This window comes from Manis pentadactyla, chromosome 2, assembly GCF_030020395.1.
Source record: "Manis pentadactyla isolate mManPen7 chromosome 2, mManPen7.hap1, whole genome shotgun sequence".
In the NCBI taxonomy this organism is placed as follows: domain Eukaryota; kingdom Metazoa; phylum Chordata; class Mammalia; order Pholidota; family Manidae; genus Manis; species Manis pentadactyla.
In genome coordinates this window covers 156,385,964-156,400,206 of record NC_080020.1, presented here as the reverse complement: position 1 = coordinate 156,400,206, position 14,243 = coordinate 156,385,964, and the positions used below count along the sequence as shown (strand labels likewise).

Genomic DNA, 14,243 nt, shown 5'->3' with positions numbered 1-14,243 from the left:
AGTCCTAGAGGCAGAAGGTGGACACACATCATTCTGTCTCCCTTCTGCACTGGACCAGTGAGGTCTGTCATGTGTGCCAGGAAGGCTGCCTGCACCGTGTGCTGGGATAGGCCAGGCCCTTCCTACACAACAGTCCTACAGCAGGTCTCCTAAAGAACCTTCCAGGGCATCCGGGTTCTTTTCACCCCAAGAGCAAATAGGATACACTGAGGTATTGTAGGTGTCTTTTGAGACAATAGTGACCCCAGGAAGGATACTGGCAAGGACTGAATGGTATCCCCCCAAAATTCATATGCTAAAGCCTTAACCCCAGTGTGACAGCACCAGGGTTTGAGGCCTTTGGGAACTAATTAAGTTTAGGTGAGGCCCTAAGGGTGGGTCCTCACGACAGGATTAGTGCCCTTGGAAGAGATACTAGAGAGCTTGTGTTCTCTCTCTCTTTCTCTTCCCACAGCGCCCCTGTGAGGGCACAGTGAGAAGGCAGCCATCTGCAGGAAGAGGGGCCCTCCCCAGGAACCGATCGCTGGCCCCTTGATCTGGACGTCCAGCCTCCAGAACGGTGGGAAAATACAGTTCTGTTGTTGAAGCCATCCAGTCTGTGGCATTTATCATGGCAGCCTAAGCAAACTAAGACAGCGAGGAAGATGATGGTTCGAATAAGGCAAGAAGGGAACAGTCCTGGGGAAGAAGAAAGGGAAGCACGTCACGTTTCCTTCAGCCTCAGAGTCCTTCCAGATTGCATCAGCGCTTTCTGCAGAAGGCCTTGGGCTGCCTCCCAAGCAGAAGTGGGGCCGGCTCCAGAGCCCTCGGGAAAGAAGGCCTCTGCCTGGTGCCTCTCTCCCTGCCCGCTCGCTGTGAGCCCCTCAGCGCCAGCCCCCAGCCCTGCCAGCACTCGGCTGGGTGACCATGACTGTGTGTCCCATGCCTTGTGTAACACCAACCCGCAGGCTGAGAGGAAAGGGGCCCAGGCCTGCGGGGCACAGACGGCTTGGACAAATCAATGCTGGTGTCCCTCCTCAGGCTGACAGCCAGCTCAGGTGAAGGTGGGAGAGGAAAGCTGGCAGAGGCCACCAGCTCTTCTTTGGCTGGCAGCAAGATCTGGGGATGCCCTGACCAACCCAGAGCGCACAGGAACTGTTCCCAGCATGCCACACCCACACACCCCCAACCCCAGACACCTTCCACCAGCGCCAACAGGAAAGACAGCCACGGCCCCCCTGCGCTAGACACGGACACAATCTACACATTCCTCTAAAGCCTCTAGGATATCTACACATGAGAAAAAAAAAATCCCCACAATGACTGATGTGTGGGAATGCAAACAGGACTAATAATTTTTGTTAAATTTTTAGGTTTTTTTAAGTGATGGTACAACATATATAACATAAAGTTTGCCATTTTAGCCATTTTTAAGTGTTTAAATCAGTGGTATTAAGTACATTCACTGTGTTGTACAACCATCACCACCATCTATTCCTAAAACTCTTTTTTCACCACAAAGTAGCCAGCAAGTGATGACTCCCTTTCTCCTTTTCCCCCAGCATCTGCTAACCCATAATCTACTTTACTTTGTCTCTATGAATTTGCCTATTCTAGAAATTTCATAAAAGTGGAATCATACAATAATTGTCTTTTTGTGTCTGGCTTATTTTACTTATCCAGGTCATAACATGTAACCAGAAGTGTATTCCTTTTTACAGCTGACTAATACTCTATCATGCGTATATATCACATTTTTTTTATCCATTCATCTCTTGATGGACGCTGGTTTCCATCTTTTAGCTATTGGGAACAAGGCTCAAGGAACACTGGCCTACAAGTATCTGTTTGAGTCTCTGTTTCCAGTTCTTTGGGGTATACGCCTAGTAGAGCTATTGCTGGGTCATATGGTAATTCCACATGTAATCTTTTGAGTAACAGCCATACTGTCATAATTCTATGTATTCACTTAATACTCATGGTACTGACAGTATAACAAGAGCAGAAGGGGTGACAGTCATCAAGGAGTTTGCCCCCTAGTGGTGCTAACAGACATACAGAAATCAGACACAAAAAAATACAGACTCAAAATGGGTTACTTATATGACAGAAAACTGTAAGATACAAAGAAGATGACAACACATATATGGGATTTAAACTGCAGGATTGAGGGAAGCCTTCCTGAGGCCAGCAGGGCTGGGACCTGAAGAATGAGCAGGTGTCAGGCAGGTGAAGGAGGGGAAAGACCATTCTGGGGAGGTGGCAAGAGGGGTCCGAAGGTGGATAAGAGGAACCAAAAGGCAGCCAGTATGGGGGTGTCCCCCAGGGAGGAGGACAAAGGGGTGCAGAAGCTGTCCGGAGAAGTGGGTAGGCCCAGCCTGCCAAGAACCCATGCCCACGTCAAGGATGGGAGGGTTTCTCTAAAGCAGAGCGGAAGGGGTTTTAGGCAGAGCCATGACATGATCAGGAAAGCATTTTTAAAGATCTGTTCCTCTTTAAATCTACTCAAATGGTCTTCTAGGAGCAAGACCTCTTTAAAAGCTTTCTATTGTGGAAGATTTCAAGCAAAAAGAAGGGTATAATGAACTCAAGGAGGGCCAGCTCCATTTCATTTCATTTTTCCCTCAGTCCACTTTCCCATTCTATGCCCTAGGTAATCTTGAAGCTTATCCCAGTCATCCTGTCATCTAATCCCTAAATATTTCCTATACATCTGTAAAATATAAAGACTCTTTTTTAAAACATAACCCTAAAACCACCAAATAACCAATGTTTTAATGTCCACAGCTCACATACAATTTTTCTTTAGTCTGTTGTTTGGACCAGGATCTAAATAATGTCCACACATTGCGATTGGTTGAAATGTTTCTTAACTTGGCTTCAAACTGCAGGCTGCTCTTCCCTCATCCATTCACACATTCCCTTCAAACAAACACTCTTCATTCAAAAAAACAAACATCAGAGATTTCAAACATTTCAAACATTTGAAATCCCTTCAAACAAGCAAACATTCATTCAAACAAACACTCTGCACACTAGGTTCAGTGCAAAACCCTGGAGAAGCAGAGGATAGGGCTCCCCACCCAGCGTGCTGGAACCCGCTGTGGGGATTTTCCCATGTCCCAGCCAGCCTACCAGAGGCTTGCTGAAGAGAAGGCAGGCGGGGGCACTACAGTAAAAGCCCAAACTGAGGATCAAGAGTCTAGACCAGGATCATCGGTATTTCTGAAAGGGGGATCTATTTGCTGCACTGTAGCTGAATTTCTTCTCTCTGGAAGCCACAGCCAACCCACCCCAGAAGGAGGAGACCCTGCCTGGCTGAATCACAGGGAAGCCAGTCTCCCCTAAGGGACCTAGTGGTGGGTGTTCTCACCACAAATGGCACTCTTGGATTTCTTTGTTTTTAATTCTTACCCATTTTTAAATATCTATGCCACAGAGCAGAAATGCCTGCCACTTTGGACTCACCGACAATTGACCTGGCTTTCTGTCTGATCATTCTCTTTTCGTGTTCTAGTTACTATTCCTCCCCTTTAGGGGCTGGATGCAGGGACTTATTTTGACACCCAGGGGTATCTAGGAACAGAAAAGAGCATATGCAGGGCCACAAGAACGGCCCTGTGCTGGGAGACTTAGGGTGCCATGAGGGGCTGTGGCAGTCACACCCTCCAAGCCATTTGGTTTACCAGCCTTGGTGAGCTGGGACACACAGAGCAAGACCCCACAGCCATGCCACTTTACACCCCAAATGGCAAAACTATAGAGATGGAAAATAGCGGTTGTCAAAGGACAGGGGTGGGTGGAAGCTGGGTGCAACTGCAAATGGGTAGCACGGTAAGTTCTTTGTGATGATGAAGCAGTTCTACATCTTGATTGTGATGGTAGTTACACAAATCTATATAGGGGACCAAACTGCACAGAACTATAAGCACATGTGTGTGTATACACACATACAACTGAGTGCATGTAAAACCTGATGAAATCTAGTTAAAAGCACTGTACCGATGTTGATATCCTGGTTTTATATTGCATTTCAGCTAAATAAGATGTTGCCACTGAGGGAAACTTCGCATGATGAAGAGGTCACATCGATATTCATGTATTATTTTTGTAACTTCTGTGAACACTACAAGTTCAAAACAAAAAGAATTTTTTAAAATATGAATGCAGGGGCATGCAGCAGTACAGATCAATCTTAGTGATAATATTTCAGTGAAGAAAGTAAATCACAATTATATTGTTTTTATAAAAATAAAAATAAATGACAGAAATGAACTAAAACTAAACAAAAAAGAAAAACAAAAGAGAAAACAAATACAGAATTGAATATAATGGTCAAAGAAGCAGTCAGGGGGGTGGGTTGTAAGGTGTATTATTTTACAAACATCTATCCCAGTAAAGAGACTGATGGCTGCAGGGTTATTTTTACTCCTTTACATTCAAAGCTAAGCATCCATTGCCGAAGGGTGGGGGTCCCAGTGCATCTCACCTGGACTCCTGTGGCCATGTCCACTGTGGAGAGGACTTTTCCCATAACAAGATTTCGGCTGACAAAATTCTTTGTTTTCTCTGCCTGAAAGCACAACAGACCCAATGTCAAGGTTTCCCTATGGTTTTCTGACCTTTCAAATTAATGTTTTTTCATAATAAGTGTATGTTAGTTTTAAAATTAAAAATCAGAATAAAAGCAATTTTTAAATTAAAAACAATCCCATCACCCTACTGAAACACCCTAAATGTTTCCATCTTTGTTGAATCTGACCACAAGTGAAGCCTTCACAGACTATTCTGACACAGTGAAGTCGGCTACACCAGCTCTGAGGCCAGGCCCCAGGCAGACTCCCGCCTGGCCTCACATGGCCCTAACCAAGTTTATTCCTCGCTCCCTGGAGCACTATGCTCCCATGAGTCTGGGTTCTGCTGTGAGACAGCAATGCACACCTGGCCCCAGAACAGGTGATCCCCTTAATGTGAAGATGGGATTCGGAAAGTTTGGGAACACTTTGGATATAGGAAAAGCAATATTCTTTCCTTTCCTTTCTAACCACAGGCCATCTCAGTGCCGTGGTCATTTAAAAAACATGACGTCCGGCTGCCCTTCGTTGCCCTCTTCTCTCACCGTCCCCAACAGCCACAGATCCCAAAGCTCCATGAGCATACTTTTCTCCACCAGAGAGAAATGAGACCGGGCAAAACATTGTCACTGTTCTATTTTAAAAATTCAGAGGCAGGTGGCATTTCCTTAAGAGGTGGTGGGCCCCTAGGTACACAAATTGTAATTATCCATTTGTTGGAATCAATGCTTATCTTCCTTATTCGCCCTTCTCTTCTGAGACCCAGTCAACAAAACTGGCGCCTGTTGCCCGTGTGCGTGTGTGAATGTGTGCATGTAAACTGACCCACCAGCGGTGGGATGATAACCACCCTTCCTGGATGACTCTGTTTCCACCCTGGCTTAAGTTCTCTCCCAGAACACACTGTTTTTCCCTCCCGTAGACTTCTGCAGTGTTTCTCTCAAGCATTAATTTTATCAAACAGTGGACTGTCAAGATTTATGACTGTTACCGTGGCTCCAACCCAATGCATCTTGTATTGATTATTTCCTAAAATATCTCTAGGCCTGAGCATGAGCCATTGCATGGCTCCAGCTTTGTTTTACACTGGAGAGTAACAGCAAATAATAAAAAACAACTGTAGCAGATATTTGTGGACTCTTTTGGAGGGCCCCGTGTCCTCTGTACTGCAGATCCTCTCAACAACCCTCCATGAGAGGCTAAATAGGACGGGTTATAACAAATGGAAAAGTCTAGGTTCAGGGAGGTCCAATCAGGGCCATCTTTAAGTGTAGAGCAAAGGCAGAAATCACATATTCAGATCCCGCATATAGAGGTCTCACCCCCACCCCTTGCTGCCCTCCATTGTAATTCTAGAGGAAGCCCCAGGACTCTGGACAGCCCAGGCTTTATCACTGGGTCCACCCCTATTTTGTACCACAAGCCTTGTCCCCAGAGAGCACCTGACATCAATATGTCCTGGTACCCAAGTGATGTTCCTGAGAGTAACCCCACCCCACATCATCACAACAACCCTTCCTCACTGTCAGTCATCAGCTCTGGCGTAGGCACACCTAAACCACCAGAAGTCAGTCCCTCAGAATCTCCAACTGCTTTTAGTTTCTGTCATAGTTCATTTTCTCCATTCATACTCTTGATGTAGGGGTATGACTTTATCATCAGTGATATCCAACTGTGGTCATTTTTACTCACCAGTTTGAAGTAAATCAAAATCATGTTTGCTGAAGACTGAACCCCAAATTTGGCAATCTTGGAGCATTATAAATTGTCCATGATTATTTTCCTTCCCCAGTGTCTGCACAAGGCATTGATCTTGGCTACTGGATCCAACAGGCAATGCCAACAGGAGTTAGCCATTAACCCTCTGATGCTGATTTAAGCATTCATTCGGACTGGTCCATGTTGAGGAGTCAAGCAAATGTTCCAGAACTAAGACTAGGCTTAGTTTAACTGACTGCCTTACTATCATGTATTTTTAACATCTTCTCTTTTTTCTTCCATTCTTTCACTTCTGATCCGTTCGTTGTTCTTAATCTAAGAATGTGTAATATTGACAAGGTTCCCTCTCATTCCATTGGCAACATAATGAATTGTCTATACTGATAATGATCAGTCAGTAATCAATGTGTTTTTTGGCATACATTTTTACAGTATTTCTAGGGTATCGCTAGCTGCCATCTTTTAGACTTGATATATTTAAACCAAACTCAATTCCCATATCAGAAGGTTGGTTTGTAGTCGCTTTACATGATAATGGTCCCATAAATGTGTGGAGAGTATATCCAGCCTTGCATTTGGTCCTAAACTATACGCCCTGCTATTCATATCTCTGCTTGATAAATTCAATCTCAAACAGAAGGAAGGTAGTTTTCCCTAAAGTAGCCCCCATTTCTTTGTGGAGCACTTAATGTATCAGACCTTTGTGATGTAGTATTCTGTTACAGAATCAAATTCTATTTGATTTTTGGTTTCATAAGCCCAGAGAGTCTCTAAAAAGCCTATCTTCTTCAACTAAACTCAACTTGATTCAGCACTGCTGAAGTGTCTGTAATCTGAGCTGTCTTCCCTCTGATATTAAAAGACCACTCCCCTGGCATCCCTTTGGCAGCCCCCATTAGGTGCCCAGCCAAGGGAACTGGGCAGAAAGAGGTCCCCGATCATACTTTCCTAGTATCAGTCCTCAAACTGCTTCTTCTGTCTTCTGGTTTCAATTTTCTATTTTAGTTATGTCTTCTCAGTCTTACTGAATACATGCCCTCTGTTATAATAGCCTCAAAATTATTTCAGAAAGAGGAGTCAGAGTGAAATGCACAAATAAAATTAACAAACGGGCTTTGAGGATTCAGCCATCTGAGGCCTGCTCTCAATGAGACTCTTGCCAGTGGGCCAACCAGTCCTGACCCTCCCTCCAAAAGAGAACCCAAGTCTGACCACTTCTGACATCTCCCACCACCATCATGTGCCTGGACTAGCGCAACAGCCTCTCAGCTGGCCTCCCTGCTTCCACTCTGTCCCAACATCAGACATTATCCTTATTATTATTATTATTAAACCTGACATACAGTGAAATGCACAGAGCTAAAATGCATGAGCCTGGTCAATTATCTATCTGTGAAAGCATCATGCCAATTAAGGCTATAGAATGTTCCCATTCCCCACAGAAAATGCCCTCCTGCCCCCTTTCAAGGAGTCCTCACCCCCAAAAGAAACCACATTCTCTTTTCCTCACCATCCATTAGCTTCACTTTGCCTCTTCGTGAACTTACATAAATGGAATCATACAGTATGTTCTCTTCTGTGTCCGCCTTCTTTCATGCAAATAAGGCATCCATGTCATTTTATATAGGAGTGCTTCATTGTTTTTTACGACTGACTAGTTTTCCATCTACGAATATTCCACAATTTGTCCAGTCTCTTGCTGATGAACATTTGGGTTGTTTCCAGTTTGGGTTAATTATGAATATACCTGATCCCAAGCATTCACATACAAGTCTTCTTGGGGATGTGTTTCCATTTCTCTTTTGTAATCCCCAGGAATGCAATTGCTGGGTTGAAGGTAGGTTTATGTTTAATATTATAAGGAACTGACAATTTGTCAAAATGGTTGGACCCCTCCTGCCAACAATATATGAGAGTTCCAGTTTCTCCACATCCTTGTCAGTATTGTCAGTCTTCTCCATTTTTAGCTATTTTGGGATGTAATGTCATCTCATTATAGTTTTAATATAAATTTCTCAGATGACTGAAGATGCTGAGCACATTTTTATATGCTAATTTGCCATCTGTATAGTTTTAAAGCACCTATTTAAGTTTTTTGCCTATTTTTTAAATTGGGTTGTCTTTTTACCATTGATCTCTAGGAATTCTGTATATATTCTGGGTACAAATCCTTTGTACCCAGACATACATTTTTCCAGATATATGCACTACAGATATTTTTCCTAGTTTGTGGATTTTCCTCTTATTCTCTCAATTACATCTTTCTATGAAAAACAGTGTTTAATTTTGATAAAGACCAATTTGTCAGTATTTTGTTTTACAAATTTATCATTTGTGGGGGAGTCCTAAGAAAACTCTACCTATCCTAAAGTCAAAAGGACATTTTCCTTTACCAACTTTACATTTCCCTGTATGGCCCCGGAAGATGACTGGTTAGCCAGAGACGGGTAAATTCCTCAGGGGAGGAACAACCTAAGACAGGCACAGTCGCAGGGGGGCCATCAGGTGAGAAATTGGGGATCAACAGAGGTGAGGCTTAGAACCTCACCCCCCCTGTTCTGAGAGAAATCTTTTGCATCCGTGGATGTTTTATTGCCCTTGTCTAGCTTGGATTAACACATAGTCGACAGGCACACACCTGATCATCTACATTTGCTCTCTTACAACACTAAACTATGTTTTCTACCTTTATCTTGTATCTACCTACCACTTCAGCATTTTATTAAAAATAATAATAATAAAGAGAGAAATGTGGTATCCACATATAAATCAACTATAAAAATGAAACGAATATTCATATTTGAATTGACTGTTTATAGTTCATAATGCATGAGCAAGACCAAAAGTTTCTGTGATGACTGCCCTTGTACTGTTCACCATGTAACTTATTCACTATGTAAGAATTTGTTCTCCATGTAAGAACTTGTTCATTATGCTTCAGAAGACTGGAGACTGACGAAAATTAGGCTTGGGGTGGATTAATGATTGTGCATTGAGCATTGACTCCCCTATACAGAATTTTATTGTTGTTAACAACCATTTGATCAATAAATATGAGAGATGCCCTCTCAAAAAAAAAAAAAAAAGTACACACTTCCAATTGTAAAATAAATAAGTAACCGGGATGTAATATATAGCATAAGGAATATCAAAATATTGTAACAACTTTGTATGGTGATAGCTGGTAGCTACAATTATCATGTATATAAATGTTGAATCACTGTGTTGTACACCTGAAACTAATGTAATATTGTGTGTCAACCACCCTTCAATAAAAAATAATTATCTACAAAAAAAAAAGGACATTTTCCTGTAACTTTAGAATTTGTAACTAAACTTTGTAACTTTAGAATTTGTGTTTAAATGTATATCTAAAATTATGCCTGTGTGAATGCATATAGAAAAAGGGTTAACTTTTTTCTAAACCAAGTTTAACTAGTTGTTCTAGCTCCATTTACTGAAAAAAACTTTCCTTTCCCATTGAATTGCCTTGCAGCATTGTCAAAAACCAACTGATCATACATGATTTGATTTCAGGACTCCATCGTGTCGAATTAACCTGTTTGTCCTTATGCCAGACCCACATAATCTCAAGGAGCTTTCTGCTAAGTCCTGAAATCTAGTAGTGAGAGTTCTCCAAATCTGTCCTTTTTCAGAACTGCTTTCACCATTCTAGGTCTATTCCATTTCCATATATGTTTTTTAAATTAGCTTGTAAGTTTTGATTAAGGCACTATAATATTTTTAAAATAAGCATCATGCTAAGGCTTCCCTCCTTTCCCTTCCTTCCACCCTCACCCACGAGTGTGAAAACTCTCCAGTGATTCCAGTTACCTTTGCAATAAAATCCAAATTTCTCACCTGGCCTCCACATCTGACCCTTCTTATTCTCTTCAGGTCCCTTATTCTCTGCTGATCCCTCCAGGGGGCCACGCAGTAGGGTGCCTGAGCAGAGTGCTGGGAGAATTCCGTAACAAAGGCTCTTTGTACCACTGTGCTTCTATTCTTCCCAGGGAAGCCCAGACAGGAAGGATGGCTCTGTCTGAGAACATTTTTCTCCTTTATTGTAGTATTCTGACAGTTTAGGATTTTCCAAGTGCTTGCCTTAAATTTAATACCTATTCTCTTGGCACCACATACTGCCTAGCAAATTCCTAGTTGCTTTGGAAATTTTTCTGAGTATTAGTGTAATCACATAATTTATCATTATTGACAGCAATGATGAATATAACGTATTGATGTTACCAGCTTGATGTATAGCTTACTTTTGTAGTAATGGGAAGTGCATTTTTTTACATTAATTTTAAGGGAAAATAGTGGTTGACCTTGTATCCTGAAACTTTGCTGAATTTATTCATTCTAATATATTGAGTGTGTGTGTGTGTGAAATCTTTAGGGTTTTCTACATATAAGATCATGCCATCTGTGAACAGAGGTAGTTCTTACTTCTTTTTTTACAACTTACCATGCTTGATTTTTAGCCACAGTATCTACAGCCATCTGACATACTATAAAGTTATTTATTTATTAGTTTATTGTCTGATTCCTCCCAGACAAAAATGCACACTCCATAAAGACAGGTATTTTTTGCCTGCATTGTTCACTGCCTCTTGAACAATGCCTGGTTTTATTGAACTCCTACTACAGTACCATAGTAGGTGTTCAATAAAAAGTTGTAAAATGCATGAATCACCTCACCTGGCATACAGAAGGGACTTAGCAAATTATTAGCAAGTAATAATTATTATTTTTAAAATAGTATTTCATTGCAAGAATAATAATTAAGCCTTAAAATGAGAAGCTGTCGCCATGCAGAATGGGTTATAGTGCAATAAATAAACAAAACCAAGATTCCAGCTACACTGGATTCCCTGGGTAGGTCCCGACTCACTCTCTGGCACACCCTTTCAAGTAATCCCTGTGGCCATTACAGATGACAACTCAGTTCAGATGCCAATCTGCACAGAGGAACTTCTGTGAACAGGCCACCCTGGCCTGTCATCTCTGCTCAAATCCTTCACGCACCCCGTGGGGCCAGGGCTGGCCTGGCCAGAGTGTTGGCCAAGTGGCCAGAGTCCAAGTTGTGGAGTTGGAGCTGGGACAGGGACTCCTGCCAAAGGCAGCATGCAAGACAAAGCCAGGGGCAGCCTGTCACAGCCCACTAGGAAAAGCCTGGGTTCCAAGAAAAACAGAAGCCAGAGCACCAAGGGTAGAGCCAAGGCCAGGGTGTGGGGGCCAAGAGCTGAAAGTAGGTCAAGAACCAGTACTCGGACGCAGCAGGGGAAGTGTGCTTGGTCATGCTCTGCAGGACCACTCAGGGCTGGCACTGTGTTTGTGGGCCTGGGTGGGATGGGCTGGCGTAAAGGGCCAGTGGCAGGGGAGACTTCCTCAGCATCTTGGCATATTCCCTGCTCAGCTCCTTTTCTGCAAACCAAACTGAATCAACGTATTTGCTTCCTGGGAAAGGCTGCTCCTTTTCTCATGGGTTAATTAGCATTGCAACCCATTCCCCATTTGCTGATGCCCTCCAAGGTGAGCTGACCTTAGAGTTTTATTCCATTTTAGATTTGATCACCTACCTGGTACTCTCTAAACATAAAAACATTTAAAAACCATCCCAAACTGAGACTATCTAAAATCCCAATCAAAATAATAGAGAATGATAATAAATATAAAGCCCCCCACCTCCTTCCAATTCCCCTCCAAGCTGATGTGAAATTGGGCTTCCTGAGAAAACAATGGATGATTTAGGTCAGTGGTTCTCAAAATTTATGGTCTCTGAACCCCTTTAGACTCTCAAAAATTACTGACATTACCAAAGAACTTTTGCTTATGCAGATTCTACCTATCATTTTACCATAACAGTAATTAAAACTGAGATGTTTTATAACAATTATTAATTTAAAAAGTAACAATAATAATCCCATTACATGTTAATATAAATAACACAATTCTTACAAAAATAACCATAATTTCCAAACTAAAAAGCAATCAGTGAGAAGAATGGCATTTCCTGCACTTTTACAGATTGTTTGAGCATCTGGCTTAATAAGACAGCCGGATGCTCCTCTCTGCTTCCGTACTCCATCAGTCACCATGGGGTTGTTTGGGCTGAAGTTTAATGAAAATCTGGTGTCATGCACTCAGGTAGTTGGACATCTACTCTTCAAACAGTACCTGAAAGTGTCTTGGGCACCCCCAGAGGTCCTCAGACCATGCTTGGAAAACCACTGGTTTAGAAAATGATGAGGTCCCGGCGGGCGTGGGAAAGAGGTGACACCCGTGGTCGCCATGACTACCGAGCTTGTGGCAGTAGAGCCGGGGGTGCCTTCGCTCGTGGATCGTTGCTTCACTCGCTGGTACAAGGCTGATGTCAAAGGAAAACCCTGTGAAGACCACTGTATACTACAGCACTCTAACCGAATATGTGTCATCACTTTGGCAGGATCTCATCCAGTTCTTCAAAGTGGAAAAACAATTAAAAGCATTTCCTATCAAATCAGTACCAACTGTAGCAGACTTCAGAACAAGGTCTCTGGGAAATTTAAGCGGGGGGCACAGTTTCTAACAGAACTTGCACCTCTGTGTAAGATTTACTGCTCAGATGGAGAAGAATACACCATATCTAGCTGTGTTAGAGGACGGTTGATGGAAGTGAATGAAAACATTCTCCATAAGCCATCTATTCTTCAAGAGAAGCCGTCCACTGAAGGCTACATTGCAGTTGTGTTGCCCAAATTTAAAGAAAGTAAGAGCATAACAGAAGGGTTACTGACACAAAAACAGTATGAAGAAGTCATGGTGAAACGCATTAATGCCACAACAGCTACATCATGAAGATGGAAGTGGAGTAAAAGCAACACAGCGGTCTTATCCTTATCAGGCCCAACTGATCAGTGCCCTAAAGAAGAACCAGCATATGTGAGCCTCTGTAGAGAGACCTGATCTTAAAACTTAACCTAGTTTTCCCTCTGTCTTGTATAACAAGCCTCGGTTCCCATTTTGTCTTCAGCCTCCCAGGTCTGCCTTGCACACATACTCTGTTCTTTTTCTTTCTCTTTCTGACAACTGGCAAGGAAGGGATGTTTTTTCTGATTAAAAACAAACAAAACTTTGAGGAAAATTTGGAAAGAAAAGTTTTAAGTAGCAAAGTGAAAATAATTTCCCCATGATCCTGTAACCTATTAGCAGTACTACATTTTCACATACCTCTGTGTGAATGGTAAGGCATGGTTATTGTTTTTGTCCCAATTTTCCATCATCTGAAGTTAAGCCAAAAAAAAAAAACCTGGCCTTCCCAATCTGGCTTCAATGTGACAGTACCAAAAACTGTAATCCCACCCCTCCTGTGTCAGCTCCTCTTGCTCCTGAGCTGTAGGGGAGAAGCAGAGTGTACTTTCTCTGCTCCTTAGGCCACTGGGATGGTCTTCCTCTCTGAAACGGAGTAGAACTGTAACTTGCTTCTTAAATGAGAGATGCATTAAAAGGCTTTGAGAAAAACAAAGGGCTCTCCTAACACATGGAAGTATTATAATGCAGTGTTACTGGTAATTGCAATAATAGTTACAGGGTAACCAGCAAAAAGTTTCTCAGAAGTTACTATAATTCATAGATAACAGATGTCTTTCAATAGACAAAAGCTTTCTCATTTAAAAATAAAAAATGTGAATGTATGGTTTAAAAAAAAAAAAAAAAAAAAAATGATGAGGCTCCCATGCCCACCACCTGTTCATGCCCTGAGGCTGAGGGTGAGCAGAGCTCAGGATGGGAAAGCAGACGGGGCAGGGAGCTATCATGGAGCGGGTGCTTCATTGTCCTCCCATCTGGCCCCATGCCTCACCACGTTTGGCCAGGAGCAGCCTGACCCCACCTGGCTCCCTCCTCCCAGGGGGAGCAAATGCTGAGATGGAGCATTCCTACGAGTCATCCCTGAACCACGACTGGCACAGACCAAATGCTGAAGGGGAACAA

The 14,243-nt window shown here is 42.6% G+C and overlaps 2 protein-coding genes across 2 annotated transcripts in view; one reads left to right on the top strand and one right to left on the bottom strand.

The window, feature by feature from the left end:
* ACOXL (acyl-CoA oxidase like) overlaps positions 1-11,496 on the bottom strand; it is a 315,801-nt gene extending 304,305 nt beyond the window's left edge. The window contains 2 exon segments of the mRNA XM_057496991.1: positions 4,469-4,552; positions 11,119-11,496. Of these exon segments, the coding sequence (XP_057352974.1) occupies positions 4,469-4,552; positions 11,119-11,274 (240 nt within the window). The 5' untranslated portion in view covers positions 11,275-11,496.
* Positions 11,497-12,515: 1,019 nt separating this feature from the next.
* Positions 12,516-13,949, top strand: LOC130682542 (protein Abitram). The gene has a single exon (XM_057496994.1). It carries the CDS (start codon positions 12,564-12,566, stop codon positions 13,107-13,109), a length of 546 nt encoding a protein of 181 aa, XP_057352977.1. The 5' UTR covers positions 12,516-12,563; the 3' UTR covers positions 13,110-13,949.
* The last annotated feature ends 294 nt before the right edge of the window (positions 13,950-14,243 follow it).